The 25,635-nt window shown below is 41.2% G+C and overlaps 7 protein-coding genes across 8 annotated transcripts; 5 read left to right on the top strand and 2 right to left on the bottom strand.

Annotated features, from left to right (window-relative positions):
- Nucleotides 1-1,267: 1,267 nt before the first annotated feature.
- Nucleotides 1,268-2,720, bottom strand: LOC141846525 (UDP-glycosyltransferase 72B1-like). Its single transcript, XM_074734568.1, has one exon. It carries the CDS (start codon nt 2,702-2,704, stop codon nt 1,268-1,270), a length of 1,437 nt encoding a protein of 478 aa, XP_074590669.1. The 5' UTR covers nt 2,705-2,720.
- Nucleotides 2,721-5,236: 2,516 nt separating this feature from the next.
- On the bottom strand, nt 5,237-6,343 carry LOC141846398 (transcription factor MYB93-like). The gene is made up of 3 exons (XM_074734430.1): nt 6,211-6,343; nt 6,006-6,135; nt 5,237-5,939 (listed from the first exon to the last, which is right to left on the bottom strand). Exons 1-3 carry the CDS (start codon nt 6,341-6,343, stop codon nt 5,306-5,308), a joined length of 897 nt encoding a protein of 298 aa, XP_074590531.1. The 3' UTR covers nt 5,237-5,305.
- A 2,026-nt stretch (nt 6,344-8,369) lies between these two features.
- Nucleotides 8,370-10,018, top strand: LOC141846308 (putative protein phosphatase 2C 10). Of its 2 annotated transcripts, none has more exons than XM_074734326.1 (5): nt 8,370-8,508; nt 8,911-9,147; nt 9,215-9,491; nt 9,570-9,724; nt 9,790-10,018. In XM_074734326.1, exons 1-5 carry the CDS (start codon nt 8,431-8,433, stop codon nt 9,928-9,930), a joined length of 888 nt encoding a protein of 295 aa, XP_074590427.1. In that variant the 5' UTR covers nt 8,370-8,430; the 3' UTR covers nt 9,931-10,018. The 2 variants fall into 2 exon arrangements, with proteins under 2 accessions (XP_074590427.1, XP_074590426.1); XM_074734325.1 differs by having other exon boundaries at nt 8,908-9,147.
- A 555-nt stretch (nt 10,019-10,573) lies between these two features.
- Nucleotides 10,574-12,053, top strand: LOC141846445 (F-box protein FBW2-like). Its single transcript, XM_074734491.1, has 2 exons — nt 10,574-10,881; nt 11,489-12,053. The coding sequence occupies exons 1-2, from the start codon at nt 10,574-10,576 to the stop codon at nt 12,051-12,053; spliced, it is 873 nt and encodes a 290-aa protein (XP_074590592.1).
- A 2,608-nt stretch (nt 12,054-14,661) lies between these two features.
- LOC141846664 (F-box protein FBW2-like) lies at nt 14,662-17,053 on the top strand. Its single transcript, XM_074734704.1, has 3 exons — nt 14,662-14,740; nt 15,429-15,751; nt 16,432-17,053. Exons 2-3 carry the CDS (start codon nt 15,444-15,446, stop codon nt 17,012-17,014), a joined length of 891 nt encoding a protein of 296 aa, XP_074590805.1. The 5' UTR covers nt 14,662-14,740; nt 15,429-15,443; the 3' UTR covers nt 17,015-17,053.
- A 2,545-nt stretch (nt 17,054-19,598) lies between these two features.
- Nucleotides 19,599-21,386, top strand: LOC141846635 (F-box protein FBW2-like). The gene is made up of 2 exons (XM_074734675.1): nt 19,599-19,926; nt 20,552-21,386. The coding sequence occupies exons 1-2, from the start codon at nt 19,619-19,621 to the stop codon at nt 21,102-21,104; spliced, it is 861 nt and encodes a 286-aa protein (XP_074590776.1). The 5' UTR covers nt 19,599-19,618; the 3' UTR covers nt 21,105-21,386.
- An 853-nt stretch (nt 21,387-22,239) lies between these two features.
- Nucleotides 22,240-23,656, top strand: LOC141846402 (mitochondrial uncoupling protein 5-like). Its single transcript, XM_074734435.1, has one exon. It carries the CDS (start codon nt 22,502-22,504, stop codon nt 23,483-23,485), a length of 984 nt encoding a protein of 327 aa, XP_074590536.1. The 5' UTR covers nt 22,240-22,501; the 3' UTR covers nt 23,486-23,656.
- The last annotated feature ends 1,979 nt before the right edge of the window (nt 23,657-25,635 follow it).

Below are 25,635 nucleotides of genomic sequence, written 5' to 3'. Positions count from 1 at the left end.
GCGTTGCGTATTTATAGAAATTTCATTTCTTTTTTTGGCAAAAAAAAAACAGAAGCTTAAGAAGGTCTTTAAGTTTTGGAGAGGAAAAAATCTAATAACGGTCAAACTTTCCAAAAAAACCTCCATTAAATTTTGTTTTTTAGATTTGTAGAATCCTTATCCAAAAATAATAAACCTATTTTTTTTATTACAAATTAATTAAATACTGTTTTGTCTTTGGAAATACAATTAATAAATATTTACTTCATTTTTATGAAATCCAAAATATTGGTTCATGAAACACACAGTTTCCAAATACTCATATTTTATTCTTAGAGTGTTCTTTATTAAAAAAATAAGGGGATTTTTTAGACTTTTGCCTGACTTTTTAGATTTTTTTAAATTAAAAGAGTATTATGTGAAAATAAAAATTATAAAATTAAAATAGAAAGCAATAAACTATTTTAACAACTAGGAAAAAGAAAGTCATTTAAAAAAGAAGAAGTTGGAATAGATTATCTTAATTCATTCCATTCAATAAAAAGGCTTTAAATAGATGCTTAAAATTTCTTTTTATCATATTTATTTTGAAATCAATATGCTATAAAATAAGAAATATAATTACATCATTCTCAATGTGGTGGAACAATATTAAGTAAAGTAATGTAACCTTTTTGAACAATAACTAACCAATTTTAGTTAAAATAAGACTCTAATACACGTGTGTTTTGACAATAATAAAAATAAAAAAGGAAATAAAATTAAAGTAAATTTATTAGATAAAATTTAAAGGAACCCTAATTAATCAAAATAGTTAAAGAGTGTCTCTCTTCTTAAAAATACAAAACAATCATCTCATTATATTTTTATATTAAAAATATTTTTATTTTAGCACGGGTATAACCACCATAGAATTGTTAGCCAACTATGTCATAATTGTTATTAATGTACATGAGAAATCAAATAATGTAAAAAAATAGATAATTTTGAAAGAAAGTAAATTTTAGATTAATTCATCCGCTATAAAATATTTAAAACAAAAAAATAGAAATTATTTAAGATTAATATATCTACAATAAATAAAAATGGAAAATATTTAAAATTGATAGACTGCAATAAATTAAAAAATTATTATTATTATTTAATAATTAATACTTAGACAAATAATAGCTCTGTTTTTTAGATTAAAAATATATCTTACAAAAATATTTTAATTCTGAATTTTAATAGCAACTTTTTATTTCAGTAAATATTAAAAAATTCAAAAACATTTTTTAGGCGAAACAAATTAGTCGGGGCCCATCTTCCCTTTCCACTCTTTGACAACGTCTTCAAGCGCCTGGTACGCGCCGCCACCAACTGCCAGATTGTTGAGCGCCTGCTCCCGTAGCTCCGCCACCCGCCGCCGAGCCGCCTTCCCCTCCTCCCCCTCGATCATCTCCCTCGCCACCCGCGCCACCTCCTCCCGCGGCACCAGCCCTCCCTCGCCCGCCTTCGCCCGCAGCGCGATACCCGCGCCCTCAGCCAACAACACCGCGTTCTGCCTCTGCTCCGCGAACAGCGGCCACGCCACCATAGCCACGCCGGCCACGACGCTCTCCAGGGTCGAGTTCCACCCGCAGTGGCTGAGGATCCCGCCGGTGGCGGGGTGGTGCAGCACGGCCTCTTGGGGAGCCCACGACGGGACCAACAGTCCCACTTCCCGGGTCCGCTCCAGGAATCCGTCGGGCAGGAACCTGAACGGGTCCGCCTTGCTCTGCACCGTGAAGAAAGCTTCGTTGTTCTCTCCGCCGTCGCTGGGGCTCCGGACGACCCACAAGAAGCGCTGGCCGCTCATCTCGAGGCCCAGCGCCAGCTCCGCCAACTGCGCCTTCGGCAGCGTTCCTCCGCTGCCGAAAGAAACGTACAGGACGGAGCCAGGCGGCTGGCGGTCCAACCACCGCAAGCACTCCGCTTCCTCGTCACCGGCTTTTGCGGGCTTCCGAGTTAGCGGTCCGATGAGGTATACCGGTGGCCGACCCGGTTCGGCCTCGCGGAGAGCCACCGCAGCTCCCGGCTCGATGGCGTCGAAGGAGTTGACGAGGATCCCCTGCGCCTCGCGGTAGCGGCGCCCGTGGTGGACGAACCAGCGGTAAACCTCGTTGGAGCGGTCTTGGATCGGGTGGAGGATGTCGGGACGGGGGATGGGGACGCACCCGGGGAGGAGGAGCGGGTCGGGGAGGTGGTGGTCCTGGTCGGTGGCAGCGGCTTCGATGGCCGGGAGGTGGAGGATGAGGGAGAGAGCGAGGAGGTTGGTGGGGAAGAACAAGTAGTGGGGGAGACCGAGTTCTCTGGCGACGGAAAACGTGTCGGTGCTGAAGAGGTCAGAGACGAAGGCGACGACGTCGGGGAGGGCGGAGAGAGCGAGGCGCAGGGCAGGAAGGGACCGGACGGTGGCTTCGGACATGGTGGTCTCGATGCGTACGTCATCGGGGAGGTCGTCGAGCGAGACTGGGGGAAGGGAGACGTGCGAGAAGTGGTCGGAGGGGAAGGAGGACAGGAGGGAGGACTGAGTCGCGGAGGCGGAGCAGGCGAGCGTGATGATGGTGACGGAGAATCCATGGCGGCCGACCAAGACCTTGGCGAGCTCCATGATGGGGATGAGGTGGCCGATTCCGGGCGTCATGCAAACGGCGACGCGAGGGCGGCGCTGCTCATAGGCGGCGGCGGCGCTGCGGACTTCCATGGCGTACGGAAGGGAAAGGAATAGGAAGATGACAGAAAACGATGAAGCAAAAGACCAATTTGATTGGCAATAAATAGAGTTGAACGGCTCGAAAAAAAAGACACGTTTTATCAACGGTCCAGATGGAATTAGAAAAGAGAGAGCAGAATTTTTTTAAAAAGCTTTATATTGTTTTTATTTTGCATTTATTTTTTATTATTTGGACGGAATTAGAAGTATATAAACTATAGTAATTACTTTCCTTTTTATTATGTAAAGGCATTTAATCGAAATAATTTTTTTTATTTCTTTCTATCTTATTCTAAATTAAAATATAATGACCTTTTAGTTTCCATCCAAATAAATAAAATTTATTCTACACAGTTGTCATAGAATTTGTAATTGAAGAATTTTAGGCAAAGGAGTTATATTTAAATTTTGTTTTTTTTAAATGTATATAATTGAAAAGACAGATTAACTAAAAATTGTTATGATCCATGCACGTGTTTAATAAAATATGAAAATGATGCACATGTATAATGAAGTAAAATATGAAAATGATGTGATTGAGTAGTTAATCATGAATGTAGAATAAAATAATTGCATATGAAATGAGTATATAAATTTTATATATATATATATATATATATATATTCTTAAATTTGGTAAATCTTTTATTCTTTCTATATTACTACATTATTTATAAATTTTATTAAATTTGGACAGCTCAAATATTTTCAAGTTGGATAATTTAAACCCATAAATTAGAGTTTGGGACTCGACGGAAGTTCAACCCAAAGGAAGTTGGTTATAGAAAGCCGATTTAACTTGTATTCAATTGATTAAAATTATTCGATCGTGATTATTTTGTTGAATTATTTTATCTTTGATCTCAAATCGAATCAATCTACTTAAATTCCTATAGCAAATATAAGTGATGTGGAGCACAAGGAGGGCTTTCACTTCACATGTAGTACTAAGGTCAATAGTTAGTTTGGGATAGAGGTTAGTAAGGTCAAGTTAAGTCAACATGACTACTATCACTTAGATCAGTTGATACAACACCATTGTCCCAATAGACTCTGCAGCTTTACCGACTCAAACGGTCAACTCGACTAACCCAATACAAGAGACTCAATCACTCAGCTCGTTTGATCCAACACCGTTATCCTAGTTTGCTCAGTTCTGTTGATCCAACATTCTTTTTCCGTCACCTCGGTCCCACCAATAGGATCTCTCCGATTAACATGTCAAACCCCTTGGCTCAAGTCTCCCAATTGGTCAGCGACACGGAGGATCTCACAAGGGTTATCATAACACACGGAATAGCAAAACCTTTACAGTGTGATCTCCACATGATCTTCTACATGATAGGATGTGGGATGATTTGACTCGTAGATATAACAATTGAACATTTGCCTTATTACGATAGGACGATCCATTAAAAAAATCAAAAGGTACTATTCTTGATGATATAAAAGGAGTCCACTATTGTAGACAAATGTATACTAATCATATACACACATTCACCAACTATCCATCCATTCTCTCTCATTTTTACTGTTTTTAAGTGTTAGAGTAACTGAGCTAAGACATCTCTATCCTCCATTTTAACTCGTTTTTTGTCTTAAGGCTTATAGACTCTCCAGTTGATCCAACTCTTCCTCGATGTTCAACAATCACATCAATGTAAAAAACAGTTATCCGGTGGTTCATCCCGCGACGACGACCTCAGACAGGAGCAATAAGTAATCTGATGAAGTCATCAATCTAAAGCATGCATTCATGCCCATATGAACACAAAGAATAGATTCACGTTTACAGATCTAGTGTCATATCGTAGAGCCGTCTTCTCTGAAATCCGAAGATCCCACAAGAAACATGAGTGGAAGAGACCTTCCATAGGGTACGGGTGATGACTTTGTATTCTTCTCACCAATGGACTACGTGAAGATCGTCAATCATACATTGTCAAACGTAACCATCATTAATAATAGAACGGACTAATAGATATAAATCAAACATAATTTTCCCCCATCGCTGACAGAATCATGGCCCCTAAAACCTAACAACCCAATTAGGTTGGAATTGCCTGTGATTATTTTTGACTTTCCATCTATTCGTCTGTTCTCTCCGCCATTGAAGTCATATGCTTTTGTATGAACCTTCACGTTTAAGTTTCTGCTCTACAGGGAAATAAAATCTCCAACTACTTCACTACATTGTATGAACCTTCATACTTGATGTGCTACTATTCAATCTCTAGCCATGGTTTCCTTCTTTCAGTCACCAACTTTTCTATCTTAATCTTATCAGTCGTTATTCAACAGGTGACATAGGAAACTTACTGCACTCTCCCAACTGATCTTTTTCTTTTTTTGTTTGTTTGTTTGTTTGTTTGTGAAAGCTTTCGTTTGAAACCATATTCAAGGATTACAGTACATACAATCATTGTCGGAGAAGGCATCGGAATTGAGAGAGAGAGAGTTGGGATTCAGGAGGAACAGAGAAGTTTTTTTACAGGATTTATATATATAAACATCACAGTATGTATCGATTTACAAGTGTGAAGGATTCATCATCCATTTGGTAGGCAGCAGATCGAGTAAAACACGACAATCTTCAGGCGAATTCAGCCATGAATTGGTTATCGAGCAAGAGCTCATCAGGCCAGATATTGGAAGTGGTTTCGTTGCTGTTGTAGCTAGAAATGATGCGATCATCGCCATGGTTGGCAACGGAGACTTCTATCGGCGGAGGAAGAAGAGAATGAGGCGGCTCTTCCTGGGCGAATCCTGCCATGGAGTAGCACAGCTCTCTGTTCTCCTGGTTCGCAGGCGGCTCGCACAAGAACGGCGGCGGCTGGTTATCAAGGCCGGCGCAAGGCATCGGAGGGAAGGGCGGCATCATCTGAGAACCAAGCAGGTTCATGGCTTCCAACTCAGCGGCGGCGGCGGCTCCATTCGCCATGGTCATGGTGGTCGCGGACTGCAACAAGCACTGAAGCTTGGCGGCCTGGACTGCTTCTGCCTGCAGGCGCGCAGCGTGGTCGTCCCACGGGCGGCGACCGTCGGTGAGCTCGCGAAGGTTGGCGAGGGCGATGAGCTGCGGGAGGGCGGAGAAGAAGTCGGTCCTCGGGCGGTGAGTCATGGGGTCGAAACCCATCTGGATGAGCTTCTTCTTCAGGTGGGTGTTCCAGAAGTTCTTGATCTCGTTGTCGGTCCGTCCAGGGAGGTGCGACGCGATTGCAGACCACCTGAAGATACAGATCAAACTCACGTCAAAGGATCAATTCAACTCGAAATTAATGCACGATCCGTACTTGTTTCCTAAGATGGCGTGCAGGCTGAGGATGGTTTCCTCTTCCTCCGGCGAGAATTTCCCTCTCTTAATGTCCGGCCGCAAGTAATTAGTCCATCTCAGCCTGCAACTCTTGCCGCACCGATTGAGCTCTGAAACTCACCCGAATGAGAAGAAGAAGAAGAAGATAGACGACGAATACACAGAGATAAAGAGATCGAGAGTACCGGCGAGTTTGGGGAGGGCTCTCCAGCTTCCATGGCCATGCTTCTTGATGTAGTGGATCAGCTTCTGGTCCTCCTCAGGAGTCCACGGCCCTTTCTTGAGGCCATTCTCGTCGCAGCTGGGCGATCTCCCCATTGCAGCGAGCGAGCGACTGACTGCTCACTTTCTCACCAGAAGATCTCGCTGCTTATTTATACACGACAGCTTCGAGCACGCCACTACTTGCCATGCAATCGGCTCACCAAAAACATTGCTATCACTACTGACTACTCTCTCTACTACTTTTCGATAGATCTTTCAGTTTTACCATACGCAGTTCGTCAGGGGATCTAATTAACAATCTGATACAGCGTTTACACCTGCTACTCGCTCGACATTAGTGAACGAAAGTCAAAACCATAGGTCGCACGTGCAGTATTAATATCACAAAACAAAATCCAAGTTTATGTCGCATGTGCAATATTAATATCACGAATCTTGGTTTGAATCTCTAGCAGGGCATCTACTCTGATTTTGTCAGAGATTCGAAGGGAAGACAGCAAAGTTTTGTTGAGACAGATTTGCAATGGAGTTGGTGTGGCAACACCCGAGATCTCCTTCTAAAAATTAATCAGACACTGAGCGTCTGCATGCAGATCGTGTTTTCTCTCTTCGTCCTTCTGTGCAGGTGTTTGTTTTCACAGAGTATCAGAGAGATTAATAAAGTCCCTTGAAAGCTCTGGTTGAATCGTAGGTTACACAGTTGTTCATCTGTAAGTTTGTTTAAAGCCAAATGTCGATCGATAGAGAGTTTGAAATTCAACTAAACCTACTGATGTGGCGGGGATAGGTGGCTTACAAGGGGTATCAATGGGTCGGTCTGAAATCAAACTAAGTTATGAGTCAAAGAGAAAGAGAGATCGACTTTGGGTAAGATGGGCCCGAGGCAGCCAATCGGAACATTGAGGTGGAGACGTGCTAAGTTTAAAAGGTATCTGACTCCTTTAGCTCGACCACTCCTGACTCCTTCAATTCGGTTCATTCCAATACCTTTGAATGCAATAATTAGTCTCCTCAATTGTGGGGAATATGGATACCGTGATAAGCGGGGGATATGGAACAATTGAGGGTACGAATAAGGACATGTGGGTCTACGTGGCTATCCCACGACCTAAACGTGAGGATAGTGTAAAAGAGAGTCCACTTTTGCGGGTGCAAGTACGTGTACAAGCTATCAAAAATCTTTTTTCTACTTTCTACTCTTTTCTCTTTCTCTACTCTTGGATACTTGATTTGAACTGACTTTCATTCTAACTTTTATTGAGTTTTGTAGAGATCCACAGAGTCCATCTTTCACCAAATCATTAGAGCTTGTCGATCACAAAAACTACTTATCGATGGTTCACTCATCTTTGATCCTTGACTGGAATAAAATTTAAGATCTAATTTGAGTGTCAGAGTAGTTGAATCAAGGCCGTTTTGACCTCCATTATAATTCTCATTGAGTTTTGTAGAGATCCATATAGTCCATCCTTCACCATGTCATTGAAACTCGTCAACTTTGAAGACAACTCATCAATGATTCATCCCTCCTCGATCTCAAATAAGAAACACCCACAGAGAAGCATCCTAAAGTATTGGTGGTGCCTTTTGCGTGCTTTCTTCTTGCTCAGCGTAATTTCATCATCAAATCATCTAATCCTAGAAAAATAAATACTAAAAATTTAATCTCATCTAAACAAATGGCAATTTTCATAAAAAATATCCATCCTTTTTTTCTCATTCTAAAGTCATCTATTAATCTATTTCTAGGAAACTCCTAAGCTAGAAGTCTTCTTCTTCTCAGGCCTTTTGGCTTGATGTAGGTTGGTCGACGCTTAGTCTACTTGACCTAATAACCAACAACATATTAAATGAATCTTGACTTGGCTTAGTTGATGCAACCAAATTAAGAAGCTAAAGACTAATACATAATTAAATTGATGTAATGTTAAGTTTATTTCAAATAATACGAGTGTATTAATGGAATAGAGAGCTTTACAGAGAATTGTCCAAGAAGATTTTAATTTTATATTTTAAATTTAATGAGTTATAGAAAGAAAAGTCAACCAGGGGGACAAGAAAGTCTTCGTGGTGATTTATTGGGCTTCGCCGACGACTCCGTCAGTCGTCTGCACTACTCTTCAAAGAGACGGACCGACTGCGTCTTGCTTCCGAGTTCCGACGCGCAAATCCCCTCCCAAATGCTTCCACATCCCATCCGAAATCTCTTTTTGGATCTCTGCTCCGGGTGGAAAGGGGACTGGGGGTTCTTCCGACTGGTAAGCGAAGTTCTAGCGTTTTATTTACTCTTGGCTTCCGTGCGTGCGCGTGATTCAATTCTACTCGTCGAATCTCTATTTCCCAATCGCGGGCGTGGGCTTGCCTTACAAAAGCTGGGATTTTGATACTCGAGCTTCCTTAAAAATCGCATCTTGGCGTCGCAGCCAACAGATTAGGGATTCGGCGAGGAGAACGCTAGCTAGTCTTCGTTTTCGCGATGCGATTTGTCAATCTTTTGCAAGGATTTCATGGAAAAGATATGCTTTTGCTTCGTGAGTTTGTACCTGTATATCATCGTTCTTATGGATTAACGTGGCTTCCAATTCTTCATTTCATCTTTATTTTGCTGCTTTAGCTTTTGAAATCATTGTTTTTCTGGAATCGATTTGGGCATTCAGCAGGCAGGGCCATCGTTGACTGTTGGGAAAGGTAGAAACTCAAACAGTCGCAGCAGGATTAGCTATGGCTATAGTCTACTAAAAGGAGCAGCAGATCATCCTATAGAGGATTATCATGTAGCCAAATTCATCAATATCGGAGATCAGGAACTTGGTCTGTTTGCGATCTTCGATGGCCATTCAGGAGACAGCGTTCCTGCTTATCTACAGCATCATCTGTTCACCAATATTCTGGAGAAGGTAATTTCCATTCCACTGGATTCTCGAATACAAACGGAGTACTGATGTTGTTTATGTTTCTTCGCAGGAAGAGTTTTGGAACGATCCTGATGCAGCGATCAGAAGGGCCTACGAGAGGACTGACAACGAGATTCTGTCTCACAGTCGCGATTTAGGGAGAGGTGGATCCACCGCAGTCACTGCCATCCTCGTAAACGGCACCAAATTGTGGGTGGCTAATGTTGGCGATTCCAGAGCTGTTCTTGCGAGGCGAGGCGAGGCCATCCAAATGTCGATCGATCACGAACCGAATTCTGAACGAGAGAGCATCGAAACGAGAGGTGGCTTCGTTTCTAACCTGCCAGGTGAGGAGGTGTGATAGAAAGGATCTCGACGGAGGTTCGTTAGATTTGCTGAATCTTTGTCGATGAACTTCCTTCCAGGCGACGTGGCGAGAGTCAATGGGCAGTTAGCAGTTTCGCGGGCTTTCGGGGACAAGAATCTGAAAGCACAAGTAAGATCGGATCCTGATGTGCGAGCTGAAGATGCAGACTCCGAGACTGAGCTGCTCATCCTTGCGAGCGATGGCGTCTGGAAGGTGAATTCAAACTCTGTTTTAAGCGATTTCTTTTGCGGCCGTTTGAAGTATGATGGATTTCACAGGTTTTGAGCAATCAGGAGGCCGTTGACCTGGCGAGAAAGATCAAGAACCCATTAGCGGCAGCTCGGCGGCTGACTCTGGAGGCCTTTAAGAGAGAGAGCAAAGACGACATTTCGTGCATTGTTGTTCGCTTCAATGGTTGAGCTTTATCAGAGGAATGGAATCGAGATTGAGCATCTGCTTTCCCTTTTTGTACAAATCAAGAATGCCCTGAATCATCTGTGTTTCCTATGGAATCCTTTGCCCTGTTGTTGTAGGATCTAGTTTATCAAATTCTCTAAGCCATCATCTGCTTGTCTGCTCTTGAAATGTCATACAATTAGCAGAACAACTCGAATCATATCTAATACAATAATATTATTGTAGCGTTATGATATCTAATATAGAAGTTCAACAAATTCAAAAAGCAACTCAAGATTACAAATTAAGAGGGGATATTGAATGATATTAATTTGTAATATGTGGGAATCTGGAATTGCATGATTAAGCCTTGGGAAATCAAAGAATGCATGGTCAAAATATGGAAACAGAAGAGTTACTTCTTGCATGATACTTTACTGCACGATCAAAGCATGGAAAACGAAGAGTTGGTTCTTGCATGATATCTGCATCAAATCTTTGAAACTTATTAAGAGTTAATATGTGTATCATGTTACTTTTTGCACTATAAAAACAGAACATGTAAGCTCTTGAGAGCTAAGTGAGCAAGAGAGGAATTGTAAAGAGTGGGCTGGTTTTTTATTTTTCACAACAGTAAAGTACGCTGATTGTCTCTGCGGCGGCTACATGGCCGATGGCAATGAGGTTAGGCCATGGGCGGAGCTCATTCCTGACGCCCTGGGCCTCATATTCTGCAACCTCCCTCTCAAAGAGATCCTAACTGTCGTTCCTAGGGTTTGTAAATCTTGGGGAATGGCGGTTTTGGGCCCTTATTGTTGGCAGGAGATCGACATCCACAAATGGAGCAAGCGCTGCGACCCCGAGCTGCTCGACCAAATGCTTCGCATGCTCATCGAACGCAGCTGTGGCTCCTTCCGCAGGCTCAGCGTCTACGGCCTCCAGACCGAATCCATGTTCACATTCATCGCAGACCAGTACGTAGATCTCATCTCAGTTCCTGTCTTGCTTTATTGCCTTAAATTCTCAAGATTGGAACTTGCTGCGTGATTATGTTGCCTCGGTTACAGCCATGATCCACCAAAATTTATCACTGTTCATCCATCCTTATCACTGTTCATCTCTTTGGAGTTTTCTCTGAAACTTCATGTGGGAGAAACAGGGAGGGTAACTGTTAAGTTGCCAATGCCAATGCAATAGATGTCATCTCTTGTGCTAGATGGCATTTCTATGGCCTAGTTATTCTTAGTTTGGTTAATTCATAAATCTATCAGTCTTTATAAGAAATTTCAAATCTATTGACAGATTTATAGATTAAGAATTTTTTGTTTTGTCGGAGGTCAACACATTGGATTCGTAGTAGTTTAATCTGAGTTAGGTGGTAAGAACTAACCATCAACAAGATTTATGATCATATATTTACTCTCTCTAGGATTCATTGAAATTAGCTACTAAATTTAAAAGAAACTATCTGTTGGATGAATTTGAAGTAATATGGTAGTTCAATATACTGGAAAGTTGTTCATTTTTCTTCGATGACTAATTTGCATTCTTGCTGTTCTATCTACACTTGAATTTGTCTAGTGCTGGTTCCCTCGAGAGGTTGGAGCTTCCAAATAGTGAAATTAGTGATTCTATCGCCCAACTTGTTGCGCCGAGATTATCCAGCCTAACCTACTTGGATTTGAGCTACTGCACAAGGATAGGACCCCGTGCCATTGAAGCATTTGGGAAACATTGTAGATCTCTAGTTGTTCTTCGCCGGAGGATGTATCCTTTAGAAGAATTCGCCAGAGATGATAACTGCCAAGAAGAAGAAGAAGCATTTGCCATCGCCAAAATGATGACGAAGTTGCGCCACTTGGAGATACCCTACCAGTTGGCTACAACCCGAGGGGTGCTTGAAATCCTCTCGAAGTGCAGGGATCTTGAGTACTTGGACTTGCGAGGTTGTTGGAACGTCAAGTTAGACGAGAAGTATTTTATGGAGCGGCATTCTGGAGTCAAGGTGCTGATGCCTGAACTTGTGGAGGGCTATCATTCACTTTCTTCCAAATTCTTATGGAGGCCGATGAGTGACGACGACGAGGAGCTATCTGGGGGATTTTTTACGGCCACTTTTACGCCAGAGATTTGTCTGAGTCCATGATGAAGACTGTCTCAAGGGATTAAGAACCAGATGCACCTTGTTTGCTGTCACTACTAATGTCTCTCTGATAATGGAACAATCAACAAAGGAGGAAACTCCACTGTCTCTTTGCTTCGGCTATCTCTTGAGATACTTGTCTTAAGTACACTTGTAGACAGTATCATAAACTTGGCCTTAGTGTTTGTTTACAAGGTGTGTCCATGGAAACTTATATGTTTCAAATAAATAGTTTTCTCTGATGTGAATAACTCTCTCTTTCTGATTGTGTCAATTTTCAATTCTTCTGGTTTCGTCTTTAAATTATACCACTCTAAAACTCTATTTATCTGCTATTGTTGTTGCTTTAAAATGGCAATCAATCTAACCATGTGTGTCGACCTTTCCATATCTAGAAAACAATCCAAGAAATCTGTTTTTTTCATGATAAGATTTGCATCAAAAATCTTCCCAAATAATGATGTGGGACTTTGCGTTGACGGCAGCTCAGCTCATGCCCAGGACTTTGACCCAAATACGTAACAGTCGTAGTCAATCTTTGAAAAGTCAACGGACGATCTGACCAGGTTGACCTATTCTGTATCTTTGGAAACTTCATCGTGGGAGCCACGTGCCTGGTACTTGTGCGTTAGGTCGACATACGGCCTCGATTGGTCCCGTGGATAAATCCGACGGCGTAGATTAAATCCGTCAAAAGGGTAGAAAAGACTCCTATACGTCAGCAAGGACGAAAGCTAGGCTCTTAAACAGATTTCTTCCAAGCTTTCCAACAGCAATTGCGAATCTTTGGCCGTTCGATTAGAGACGGATGGCGGATACAGCATCTGCAGCCGTTTGAAGTATGATAGATTTCACAGGTTTTGAGCAATCAGGAGGCCGTTGACCTGGCGAGAAAGATCAAGAACCCATTAGCGGCAGCTAGGCGGCTGACTCTGGAGGCCTTTAAGAGGGAGAGCAAAGACGACATTTCGTGCATTGTTGTTCGCTTCAATGTTTGAGCTTTATCAGAGGAATGGAATCGAGATTAAGCATCTGCTTTCCCTTTTTGTACAAATCAAGAATGCCCTGAATCATCTGTGTTTCCTATGAAATCCTTTGCCCTGTTGCTGTAGGATCTGGTTTATCAAGTTATGGAACCCTTCATCTTCTTGTCTGCTCTTGAAATGTCATACAATTAGCAGCAATATTATTGTAGGTTTATGATAACTATTTAGTATTTAAATTGATTTTGAAATATTTTAAATAAGTTTGATAAGTTAATAAAGAGTATTTTGATATAATAGTATATAGAATTTAAAATTTTAGGATTTAGCTAGAAGTATATAACTATAACGTGTACGAGTTATTCGATAGTTGCATACAATGTGTATAAACCATTCAATAGCTACTACTTAGGGATGCAAGTGAATCAAATAATATGAAAATATTGATATTTGATTTAAAATTCAAAAATATAAATAATTTTGGTTTGAATTTGATTGGAAATAAAATTCGAGTTGGTTCGAATTGTTCAAATTTTGATTCAAACATAATAGAATTATAGTTAGAAATGATTTAAATTCGAGTTTGGTATATATATATATATATATATTAAAATTATATAAAGATAATTAAAATTCAATTTGAGTTCTATTCGAATTCGATTGGTAAACAATCAAATAAAATATTATGGTGATAATCTTAAATAAAAATATAATATTTTTGAGTCAATTCAAAAAAGTTCTACAATATTCTTAATTCTTTTGCATCCCTAACTATTATAGATGAAAAATTATTTATTTCATTTTAATAAAATTAAATCATAAATTTTAAATTTTAAAAATGTTATAGCAGCAACATAGCCGCTACATAGTACAAGAATTATTGTAGTGGTCATTTTAAGTGATTTTAATTTTTTAAAAATATTTTTAATATTTGAAAGCAAATTTAATCTAAAAATAAATTCTACATAATGTTTTGACTAAATTAAATTAAAAATTAATTTGATTTCAATTATCCGTAATTATTATAATAGTACCCTTGTCCCCAGGACAATGGTGCTGTGGTAGGATATTCAGGTTGTTACTCAGGCATCTGCGATTTGATTCCCAACTACGACGTATTTGCAGGAATTTTCTTTCAAACGGAGAGCGCAATCAAAGGATGTTGAGCGTCTGGACTGGCCGTTGCGTGCACTTCTCGATTTATCCTGATGATCAATAGGAAACTTCCGTGAGGACGGACTGATCACCACAGAGATAGCACTAATTGAAATTTATCATCATATAACAGTACCCACTTTGATATTAATAGTGTCAATGAGCAAAATTTATATATATATATATATATTAATGAGTAAATAATAAAATTCATAAATAAGAATAAAAAATTAATGAGTATACAATAGACTCATAAATAATGGAGATTAATATTAAAATGAATATGGATTTAAGTTAATAAAAAATATTACTATAATAGAAATGTAGTAAGTGAATCTTGTATTTTTTTTATAAAAAGATGATATATATTAATATTTAAATAAATATGGATGCCCTAACAATATTAAAAATAAAGGTTCTCGTAATATGAAATTTAAAATTCTTCTGTTTCTTTTTCTTCTTCCTCTCTCTCTCTCTCCTCCTTTCCCATTCTGATCTCCGATCGGAGCGGCGGATTTCGTCGAAATCCCCTTTTTGGTGGCGGAATCTTAGGTATTTTCAAACCTTCTCCCTTCGTCCTTTGTTAAATCACAAGAAATTTGGTTCGCTTCTCTGGAATCGTCGTCCTCTTGAAATGATCCCTCTTTTGGACGGCTTCTTCGCTTGAAATGGAAGTAACACCTGAGCTGGGCCTTGGTTTGCTAATATTTTCTCAATTAAATGAGGAAAATGATTAGAGACGCAATCTATTAAATATTATTAATTTGTAATCTTTGGAAATCTGAAAATGCATGATCAAATCTTGGGAAATCAAAGAATGCATGATCAAAACATAGAAATCGAAGAGTTACTTCTTGCATGACACTTTACTGCATGATCAAAGCATGGAAAAGGAAGAGTTGGTTTTTATATGGTATCTGCATGAAATCTTTGAAACTTGTTAAGAGTTAATATGCTATTAATGCATCATGTTACTTTTTACACTGTAAAAATGGAACATGTAAGTTCTTGGGATTTAAGTGAGCAAGAGAGGAATTGTAGAGAGTATGCTGTAGAAGTCCTACTTCAATCTAAAATCTCTTTTTTTTTTCATCAACGCTTTCGCACCCAACAAATTTGGTATCAAAGCCATCCTCCTCCTCCTAAATCTGGTTCTCTTGAAGATAGAGCAGGATTATTTGGATTTCTTGTTGTTTGAAGCAAGTTTTTTCAATCGTCATTTGTGAAAAAATTCCAACAGAGCTTGTGCGGCGACATGGCCGATGGCAGTGAGGTTAGGCCATGGGCGGAGCTCATTCCTGACGCCCTGGGCCTCATATTCTGCAACCTCCCTCTCGAGGAGATCCTAACTGTCGTTCCTAGGGTTTGTAAATCTTGGGGAATGGCGGTTTCGGGCCCTTATTGTTGGCAGGAGATCGACATCCACAAATGGAGCAAGCGCTGCGAGCCCGAGCAGCTCGACCAAATGCTTCGCATGCTCATCGAACGCAGCTGTGGCTCCTTCCGCAGGCTCAGCGTCTTCGGCCTCCGCACCGAATCCATGTTCACATTCATCGCAGACCAGTACGTAGATCTCATCTCAGTTCCTGTCTTGCTTTATTGCCTTAAATTTCTCAAGATTGGAATTTGCTGCGTGATCTCAGACCAGTACGTAGATCTCATCGTTATGTTGCCTCGGTTACAGCCATGATCCACCAAAATTTATCAGTGTTCATCCATCCTTATCACTGTTCATCTCTTTGGAGTTTTCTCTGAAACTTCATGTGGGAGAAACAGGGAGGGTAACTGTTAAGTTGCCAATGTCAATGCAATAGATATCATCTCTTGTGCTATTTGATCTTAGATTGTGACTAATTACCTCATCGTAATTAGCAATGCTAGATGGCATTTCTATGGCCTAGTTATTCTTAGTTTGGTTAATTGATAAATCTATCACAGTCTTTATAAGAAATTTCAAATCTATTGACAGATTTATCGATTTAGGTGGTAAGACATTGGATTCTTAGTAGTTTAATCTGAGTTAGGTGGTAAGAACTACCCATCAACAAGATTTAAGATCATATTTTTACTCTCTCTAGGATTCACTTGTTAGTTTATCTTGAAATTAGCTACTAAATTTAAAAGATACTATCTGTTGGATGAATTTGGAGTAATATGGTAGTTCAAGATACTGGAAAGTTGTTCATTTTGTTCGATGACTAATTTGCATTGTTGCTGTTCTATCTACTCTTGAATTTGTCTAGTGCTGGTTCCCTCGAGAGGTTGGAGCTTCCAGGAAGTGAAATTAGTGATTCTATCGCCCAACTTGTTGCGCCGAGATTATCCAGTTTAACCTACTTGGATTTGAGCTACTGCACAAGGATAGGACCCCGTGCCATTGAAGCGTTTGGGAAACATTGTCGATCTCTAGTTGTTCTTTGCCGGAGGATGTATCCTTTAGAGGACTTTGTCAGAGAGGAAAACTGCCAAGAAGAAGAAGCATTTGCCATCGCCAAAATGATGACCAAGTTGCGCCACTTGGAGATACCCTTCCATTTGGCTACAACCCGAGGGGTGCTTGAAATCCTCTCGAAGTGTAGGGATCTTGAGTACTTGGACTTGCGAGGTTGTTGGAACGTCGAGTTAGACGAGAAGTATTTTATGGAGCGGCATTCTGGTGTCAAGGTACTGATGCCTGAACTTGTGGAGGGCTATCATTCACATTCTTCCGAATTCTTATGGAGGCCGATGAGTGACGACGACGAGGAGCTATATTGGGATGAGTTCAAGTTAACCTACGGCCACTTTTATGCCATAATGTCGTCTGACTCCATAAATTTTTTCTGAAGGGATTAAGAACCAGATGCACCTTGGGTGCTGTCACTACTAATGTCTCTCTGATAATGAAACAAAGGAGGAAACTCCACTGTCTCTTTGCTTCGACTGTCTATCGAGATACTTGTCTTAAGTAAACTTGTAGACAGTATCATAAACTTTGCCTTAGTGTCTGTCTACAATGTGTGTCCATGGAAACTTATATGCTTCAGATAAATAGTGTTACAGCCACGAGGAACAGACCGAGTGAGAGACTTAGGATTCGGTGTCCCACAAGACCCGACTCTCGTGTCGGTCCTTAGCTACCGACTCAATGGCCAGCCCAAGGCATTCCTCGATTCGTGACCCCAACTCTTGAGTCCCAAGTCCTTTTCATTATCGAACTCGGCTCGACTTTGGAGCGCAGAGCTGTCACCTTTCAGTATGTGAATCCTAATCCCGAGCTGAACTCTTAACTGAATCTCCTTGTAGACCGACTCCGCTTGCAGACTCGAGGCATCTTAGTCAGCTCGGCGGTTGACTCTGGAGGCCTTTGAGAGAGAGAGCAAAGACGACATTTCGTGCATTGTTGTTCGCTTCAATGGTTGAGCTTTATCAGAGGAATGGAATCGAGATTAAGCATCTGCTTTCCCTTTTTGTACAAATCAAGAATGCCCTGAATCATCTGTGTTTCCTATGAAATCCTTTGCCCTGTTGCTGTAGGATCTGGTTTATCAAGTTCTGGAACCCATCATCTTCTTGTCTGCTCTTGAAATGTCATACAATTAGCAGCAATATTATTGTAGGTTTATGATAACTATTTAGTATTTAAACTGATTTTGAAATATTTTAATTAATTTTGATAAGTTAATAAAGAGAATTTTGATATAATAGTATATAGAATTTAAAATTTTAGGATTTAACTAGAAGTATATAACTATAATGTGTACGAATTATTCGATAGTTGCATACAATGTGTATCAACTATTCAATAGCTACTTAATAGATATTGATATTTGATTTTAAGTTTTAAAATATATATGATATTTGAATTTGATTTAAAGTTGGAAAATATAAATAATTTTGATTTGAGTTTGATTCAAAATAAAATTTGAGTAGGTTCGAATTGTTCGAACTTTAATTCAAACATAATAAAATTATAGTTAGAAATGATTTAAATTCAAGTTTGATTTAAACATATATATATATATTAAAATTATATAAAGATACTTAAAATTCAATTTGTAAACAATTAAATAAAATATTATAGCGATAATCTTAAATAAAAATATAATATTTTTGTGTCAATTCAAAAAGTTTGACAATATTCTTAATTCTTTTGCATCCCTAACTATTATATATGAAAAATTATTTATTTCATTTTAATAAAATTAAATCATAAATTTTAATTCTAAAATGTTATAGTAGCAACATAACCGCTACATGGTATAAGAATTATTGTAGTGGTCATTTTAAGTGATTTTAATTTTTAAAGATAATTTTAATATTTTAAAGCAATTTTAATCTAAAAATAAATTCTACATAATGTTTTGACTAAATTAAATTAAAAATTAATCTGATTTCAATTATCCGTAATTATTATAATAGTACCCTTGTCCCCAGGACAATGGTGCTGTGGTAGGATATTCAGGTTGTTACTCAGACATCTGCGATTTGATTCCCAACTACGACGTATTTGCAAGAATTTTCTTTCAAACGGAGAGCGCAATCAAAGGATGTTAGGCGTCTGGGCTGACCGTTGCGTGCACTTTTCGATTTACCCTGATGACCAATAGGAAACTTCGTGAGGACGGACTGATCACCACAGATGACCAATACTAATTGAAATTTATCATCATATAACAGTACCCACTTCGTTTTCCCTCTGTTTCTTCTTCTTCCTCATCTCTCTCTCCTCCGTTCCCGTTTCTGATCTCCGTTCGGAGCGGCTGATTTCTTCGAAATCCCCTTTTTGGTGGCGGAATCCTTGGTATTTTCAAACCTTCTCCCTTCGTCCTTTGTTAAATCACAAGAAATTTGGTTCGCTTCTCTGGAATCGTCGTCCTCTTGAAATGATCCCTCTTTTGGACGGCTTCTTCGCTTGAAATGGAAGCAACACCTGCGCTGGCCCTTGATTTGATAATATTTTCTCAATTAAATGAGGAAAATGATTAGAGACGCAATCTTCTGGCCTTTTCTCTTTTAGATCTGGATCTCTTGCCGTTTTGGTAAACGTAACCTAGGATTGAGCTTATGCTTTTGTTTATCGAGTATTCTGTTGCAGCTATTTCTGTAAATTGGGGATGCGTATCTCATGAACACGTTTCTTCGCGGAGTTGAGAAAGATCCGTTCTTTGGGCATTCTAGGATTGAGGCATGCTATAAACTACATTGCATACCTTAATTTTCGCTTATCATCGATATTTTATGTGATACCCCGCAGCTCCTCCGAGATTCCTTTTTGGGCATTCAAGTGTTCTTTTTCAATATTTATTTTCTGTTGATCTGTTTTCTGGCTTCTTCATTTGTCTCATTCGATCGGTCATTAGTTTGATATTTGATCTCATCTCGATCCATATTCCGATTTTTTACTTTTCACAACAGGGAAGTACGCTGATTGTACTCTGCGGCGGCGACATGGCCGATGGCAGTGAGGTTAGGGCATGGGCGGAGCTCATTCCTGACGCCCTGGGCCTCATATTCTGCAACCTCCCTCTCAAAGAGATCCTAACTGTCGTTCCTAGGGTTTGTAAATCTTGGGGAATGGCGGTTTCGGGCCCTTATTGTTGGCAGGAGATCGACATCCACATATGGAGCAAGAGCCGCGAGCCCGAGCAGCTCGACCAAATGCTTCACATGCTCATCGAACGCAGCTGTGGCTCCTTCCGCAGGCTCAGCGTCTTCGGCCTCCGCACCGAATCCATGTTCACATTCATCGCAGACCAGTACGTAGATCTCATCTCAGTTCCTGTCTTGCTTTATTGCCTTAAATTCTCAAGATTGGAACTTGCTGCGTGATTATGTTGCCTCGGTTACAGCCATGATCCACCAAAATTTATCACTGTTCATCCTTCCTTATCAGTGTTCATCTCTTTGGAGTTTTCTCTGAAACTTCATGGGGGAGAAACAGGGAGGGTAACTGTTAAGTTGCCAATGTCAATGCAATAGATATCATCTCTTGTGCTATTTGATCATAGATTCTGACTAATTACCTCATCGTAATTAGCAATGCTAGATGGCATTTCTATGGCCTAGTTATTCTTAGTTTGGTTAATTGATAAATCTATCACAGTCTTTATAAGAATTTTCAAATCTATTGACAGATTTATTGATTAACAATTTTTTGTTAGGTGGTAAGAACTAACCATCAACAAGATTTAAGATCATATATTTACTCTCTCTAGGATTCACTTGTTAGTTTATCTTGAAATTAGCTACTAAATTTAAAAGAAACTATCTGTTGGATGAATTTGGAGTAATATGGTAGTTCAAGATACTGGAAAGTTGTTCATTTTTGTTCGATGACTAATTTGCATTCTTGCTGTTTTATCTACTCTTGAATTTGTCTAGTGCTGGTTCCCTCGAGAGGTTGGAGCTTCCAAGAAGTGAAATTAGTGATTCTATCGCCCAACTTGTTGCGCCGAGATTATCCAGTTTAACCTACTTGGATTTGAGCTACTGCAAAAGGATAGGACCCCGTGCCATTGAAGCGTTTGGGAAACATTGTAGATCTCTAGTTGTTCTTCGCCGGAGGATGTATCCTTTAGAGGACTTTGTCAGAGAGGAAAACTGCCAAGAAGAAGAAGCATTTGCCATCGCCAAAATGATGACCAAGTTGCGCCACTTGGAGATACCCTTCCATTTGGCTACAACCCGAGGGGTGCTTGAAATCCTCTCGAAGTGTAGGGATCTTGAGTACTTGGACTTGCGAGGTTGTTGGAACGTCAAGTTAGACGAGCAGTATTTTATTGGACGGCATTCTGGTGTCAAGGTACTGATACCTGAACTTGTGAAGGGCTATCGTTCACATTCTTCCGAATTCTTATGGAGGCCGATGAGTGACGACGACGTGGAGCTATATTGGGATGAGTTCAAGTTAACCTACGGCGACTTTTTCGCCTGAATGTCGTCTGACTCCATGAATTTTTTCTGAAGGGATTAAGAACCAGATGCACCTTGGGTGCTGTCACTACTAATGTCTCTCTGAGAATGGAACAAAGGAGGACTGTCTCTTTGCTTCGACTGTCTATTGAGATACTTGTCTTAAGTAAACTTGTAGACAGTATCATAAACTTCGCCTTAGTGTCTGTTTACAAGGTGTGTCCATCGAAACTTATATGTTTCAGACAAATAGTTTTCTCTGATGTGAATAACTCTCTCTTTCTGATTGTGTCAATTTCCAATTCTTCTGGCTAAATTATACCACTCTAAAACTCTATTTATCTGCTATTGTTGTTGCTTTAAAATGGCAATCAATCTAACCATGTGTGTCGACCTTTCCATATCTAGAAAACAATCCAAGAAATCTGTTTTTTTCATGATAAGATTTGCATCAAAAATCTTCCCAAATAATGATGTGGGACTTTGCGTTGACGGCAGCTCAGCTCATGCCCAGGACTTTGACCCTTCAAATACGTAACAGTCGTAGTCAATCTTTTGAAAAGTCAACGGACGATCTGACCAGTTTGACCTATTCTGTATCTTTGGAAACTTCATCGTGGCAGCCACGTGCCTGGTACGTGTGCGTTAGGTCGACATACGGCCTCGATTGGTCCCGTGGATAAATCCGACGGCGTAGATTAAATCCGTCAAAAGGATAGAAAAGACTCCTATACGTCAGCAAGGACGAAAGCTAGGCTCTTACACGGATTCCTTCCAAGCTTTCCAACAGCCATTGCGAATCTTCGGCCGTTCAATCAGAGACGGATGGCGGATACAGCATCTGCAGCGAATCAGATACGAATCGAAGGAGGCAGCGGATCCTAGGTGGGAAAGACGCGTGACGCAGCGGCCGCGAATCTACCAACCATCCACTTACAGCGACGGTGGCCGTCCGATCGTAGATCCACGGTCTAAGACCGACTCGCACCGCCGCAAATATTCCAAGTCCGAGTGGAGAACAAATTGAGCGGCTGGAGAAGAGAATCGAATCGCCCTGCCCGGAAGCGGCCTCCCCCCGCGTCCTCTGCTTCCTTCCTTCCTTCCTCTTTCTCTCCTCCGTCGATATGGCGTTTGGTTTGCTCGTCCTCGCTATAAATGGCGTCGGGCGTCTGCTCGGACAACTCGCAGTTCCACAAGCAGCAGTAGTATTGCATATGTCTCAAAGGCCCAGCGTCCCACACTCTTCCTCCGTGGCCTTCGCCCTCCACTCTCATCTCTTGGTTTCCAGCGATTTGAAACCCAACTGGTTTTAGCCTTCTTCTCTGCTTGTAAAGGAGTCGCATTGTCCAAGTTTTCTCGAGAGAGATCGGATTTTGAGCTCGCCTTTGGCCTAAAGCAGTGATCTTGAGTTTGTTTGAGATGGGGATGAAGGGATTCGTAGAAGGTGGCGTCGCTTCCATTGTGGCTGGGTGCTCCACCCATCCGCTTGATCTCATCAAGGTCCGGATGCAGCTCCAGGGCGAGTCCCTTAGCCCGGCTATCTCCGCCCTCCGCCCCGCCGTCGCTCTCCAGGGCGGCGCCGGCGTCGCCGCGCTCCCTCACCCACAGCACCACCACCCTTCTCTGCCACCGCCGCCGCGTCGCCCCGGGCCAATCTCGGTGGGCGTGCAGATTTTCCGAACCGAGGGCACCGCGGCGCTTTTCTCCGGCGTCTCCGCCACTGTCCTCCGACAGACTCTGTACTCTACCACCCGGATGGGGCTGTACGACATTCTGAAGAAGAAATGGTCCACGTCGGGCGACGGCGGATCGCTGCCGCTACACCGCAAGGTCTCTGCAGGCCTCATCGCCGGCGGGATTGGCGCCGTGGTGGGCAACCCCGCCGACGTGGCCATGGTCCGGATGCAGGCCGACGGACGCCTTCCCCTGGCCGAGCGCCGCAACTACAAGAGCGTCCTCGACGCCATAGGGCGGATGGCGAGGCAGGAGGGCGTCGCGAGCCTCTGGCGCGGGTCGTCGCTGACGGTGAACCGGGCCATGATCGTGACGGCGTCGCAGCTGGCGACGTACGACCAGGCGAAGGAGGCCATCCTGCGGCGGCGCGGGACGGGGGCGGACGGACTCGGGACGCACGTGGTGGCCAGCTTCGCGGCGGGGCTGGTGGCGGCCGCCGCGTCGAACCCGGTGGACGTGGTCAAGACGCGCGTGATGAACATGAAGGTGGAGAAGGGGTCTGCGCCGCCGTACGCCGGGGCGCTGGACTGCGCCGTTAAAACGGTGAGGGCGGAGGGACCCATGGCGCTCTACAAGGGCTTCGTGCCCACCGTCTCCCGTCAGGGCCCCTTCACCGTCGTCCTCTTCGTCACGCTCGAGCAGGTGCGCAAGCTCCTCAAGGACTTCTGAAATCACAATGAGAACGATCCTGAGCTACGACGGCGATAAAAAAAGAAGAAAAAAGATCAATTTTTGCAATAATTTTAAGGCTTAAAGTCCTCTGTAACGACAAATTGTTATCAGAAAAGATGCTCTATATTTACTACAAATAAAGTTTTGCTTCACTTTATTTGTTCTTAACGATGTTCGTTACCGATTACAGTTACTGTGTAATCGATCTATGTTCTGCTAAAAATTGGGAAAAAAAATGGATAAAAACAAGTGAAGAACAATATTGTAGACAGTATTACATATTCATTACAGTGTAGTTTCTTCTTTGGAATAAGTAATACAACAAGAAGCTAAAAACCTGAAGGCAATGGCTGAAAAACAATTGTTATGTTGGTGCAAAGATACAAAACAATCCAAACTAAGATGCTAAATAGTTAGATCAGGATCTACCAAACGTCTACTTATATCAGTTCATATAGCAAAATCATAGAAGATCAAGAATCCTAGAAAGGGTTTTGGCATGCCCTACAGGCGATGTTTGGATCAGCTAAGCTATGCGTTGCGGTCAAAATCCGCCTCCTTCGTCTTGTTCTTAGCGACCACCTCCCCTCTTGTAGCTCCGAGTTCCAAGCGACCTTCTCCTGTAGCTTCTGTCGAGATTAAAACACACCGGTTATGGATCGTGATACCTTGCAATTTAGTGTCTTTAGGGACCCGAGCCTAGTTCGATATTCAGGGATCTTGTATTGACAAGAGCTTCTTGTATTGAGCTACAATTTGAGGATCTCATGTGATGTTAACTACCATCATAACTGATATAGTAGAAAGAGGAATCTATACGTGATAGAATTAAGTCAAAAATCTAATTTAGGTGGAGGTTAAAGGTCGAATCTAAGTGGAAGCCAAAGCATTTGTCCGATTTTAGAGATTTCAAACTCTCGACTCTATCAGTTCGGTCCACCGGACTATAAAAGATTTAGACTCCTTGACTTCATCAATTCAGTCCACCAGACTCCTCCGGAGGATACAAACTCCTCAATTTCATCAGCTTGATTCATCTAATTCCCGAGAACTCAAACTCATCGACCCTATTAGCTGGCCATTTCGATCCAAAGGGTCCAGACTGAATCTATAATATTATTCGCGAGCCGCTCGAATTAAAACATTTTGAACTAAAATTTGATTCCGCTTGAATTAAGGTTCGAATAATTCGAATCGAACTCGAATAATTTAAGGCATTTCGAACTAAAATTTGATTTTGCTCGAATTAAAGTACGAATAATTCGAATCGAACTCGAGCTCGAATCATATTTCGAATTAAACTTGCCCAAATTATTGATAATTTCGAACTTTGAATCGAATTCGAATATCATATATATGTTTCGAGCTCGAATTCGAATATCAATATTTTTATATTGTTCGATTCAATTCGACTCGTTTGCACCCCTAGTTCAAACTCTTCAAACTCCTTAAGTTTACATCCTATGAGTAGTCCACTGACAATTATTATGAATATTCTCAAATGTAGCATCATGGTTGGATGGAAGAACAATCATATGATTGTTAGACTTAGTATCCTAAATGCTCTTCGACGTACACATGACATTCATCGAGTGAAGTAACCCATAACGACTGTCAGATCTGATCTTCCATTATTACTAACATGGAGATAATCTTTTGATAACTATATAAACTCTAAAAAAGACTCATGCGAGGGAGGTATGCACAAGAACATATCCGTCTTCTTCTTCTTTCATATTGTCTACTATTTCATTCTCTCAGAGTCTTTGTGCTAATTTCAGTGTCAGACTAGTGGCTACGTTGAACTCCCTCGGTACCCATTCTAATCTCTACTTGAGTGTTGCAGACATTTCAACATCTTCCTCATGCTCAATCCGTCATTCTCTTCATCGTTAGAGTCTACAACATCGCCACATCAACCGTCATCTTCTATTGATTCATTGTACAGAAACAATAACCATAAGTGACACAAAGTTACTACTCTAGCAAATAGCATTTAATGAAAACCCACATGTGATTCAGTGTAAACTCTTTAGTTATTCCTACTCCTCACTTCTGTGTGTTCACTTTCCCATCTCTAACTCAGTGCCACGTAGTTTCAATCATGCTCATTAAAGTTTAATCTTAATTGCCTTAAATTACTCTAA

This window comes from Curcuma longa, chromosome 15, assembly GCF_044706935.1.
Source record: "Curcuma longa cultivar G26 ecotype Majalengka, Jawa Barat chromosome 15, ITB_CL_G26_1.1, whole genome shotgun sequence".
Lineage (NCBI taxonomy): Eukaryota > Viridiplantae > Streptophyta > Magnoliopsida > Zingiberales > Zingiberaceae > Curcuma > Curcuma longa.
Note: the sequence above shows the minus strand (reverse complement) of the source record. Positions and strands in the feature narration are given on the sequence as shown.

Coding starts and splice junctions, on each gene's coding strand:
- LOC141846635 (XM_074734675.1), top strand. CDS start 19,619: ATGGCCGATGGCAGTGAGGTTAGGGCATGGGCGGAGCTCATTCCTGAC. Junction 19,927..20,551: donor TTCACATTCATCGCAGACCA/GTACGTAGATCT, acceptor GAATTTGTCTAG/TGCTGGTTCCCTCGAGAGGT.
- LOC141846308 (XM_074734325.1), top strand. CDS start 8,431: ATGCTTCCACATCCCATCCGAAATCTCTTTTTGGATCTCTGCTCCGGG. Junction 9,148..9,214: donor TCACCAATATTCTGGAGAAG/GTAATTTCCATT, acceptor GTTTCTTCGCAG/GAAGAGTTTTGGAACGATCC. Junction 9,492..9,569: donor CTTCGTTTCTAACCTGCCAG/GTGAGGAGGTGT, acceptor ACTTCCTTCCAG/GCGACGTGGCGAGAGTCAAT.
- LOC141846398 (XM_074734430.1), bottom strand. CDS start 6,343: ATGGGGAGATCGCCCAGCTGCGACGAGAATGGCCTCAAGAAAGGGCCG. Junction 6,136..6,210: donor AGCCCTCCCCAAACTCGCCG/GTACTCTCGATC, acceptor GGTGAGTTTCAG/AGCTCAATCGGTGCGGCAAG. Junction 5,940..6,005: donor CACGCCATCTTAGGAAACAA/GTACGGATCGTG, acceptor CTGTATCTTCAG/GTGGTCTGCAATCGCGTCGC.
- LOC141846664 (XM_074734704.1), top strand. CDS start 15,444: ATGGCCGATGGCAGTGAGGTTAGGCCATGGGCGGAGCTCATTCCTGAC. Junction 15,752..16,431: donor TTCACATTCATCGCAGACCA/GTACGTAGATCT, acceptor GAATTTGTCTAG/TGCTGGTTCCCTCGAGAGGT.
- LOC141846525 (XM_074734568.1), bottom strand. CDS start 2,704: ATGGAAGTCCGCAGCGCCGCCGCCGCCTATGAGCAGCGCCGCCCTCGC.
- LOC141846445 (XM_074734491.1), top strand. CDS start 10,574: ATGGCCGATGGCAATGAGGTTAGGCCATGGGCGGAGCTCATTCCTGAC. Junction 10,882..11,488: donor TTCACATTCATCGCAGACCA/GTACGTAGATCT, acceptor GAATTTGTCTAG/TGCTGGTTCCCTCGAGAGGT.
- LOC141846402 (XM_074734435.1), top strand. CDS start 22,502: ATGGGGATGAAGGGATTCGTAGAAGGTGGCGTCGCTTCCATTGTGGCT.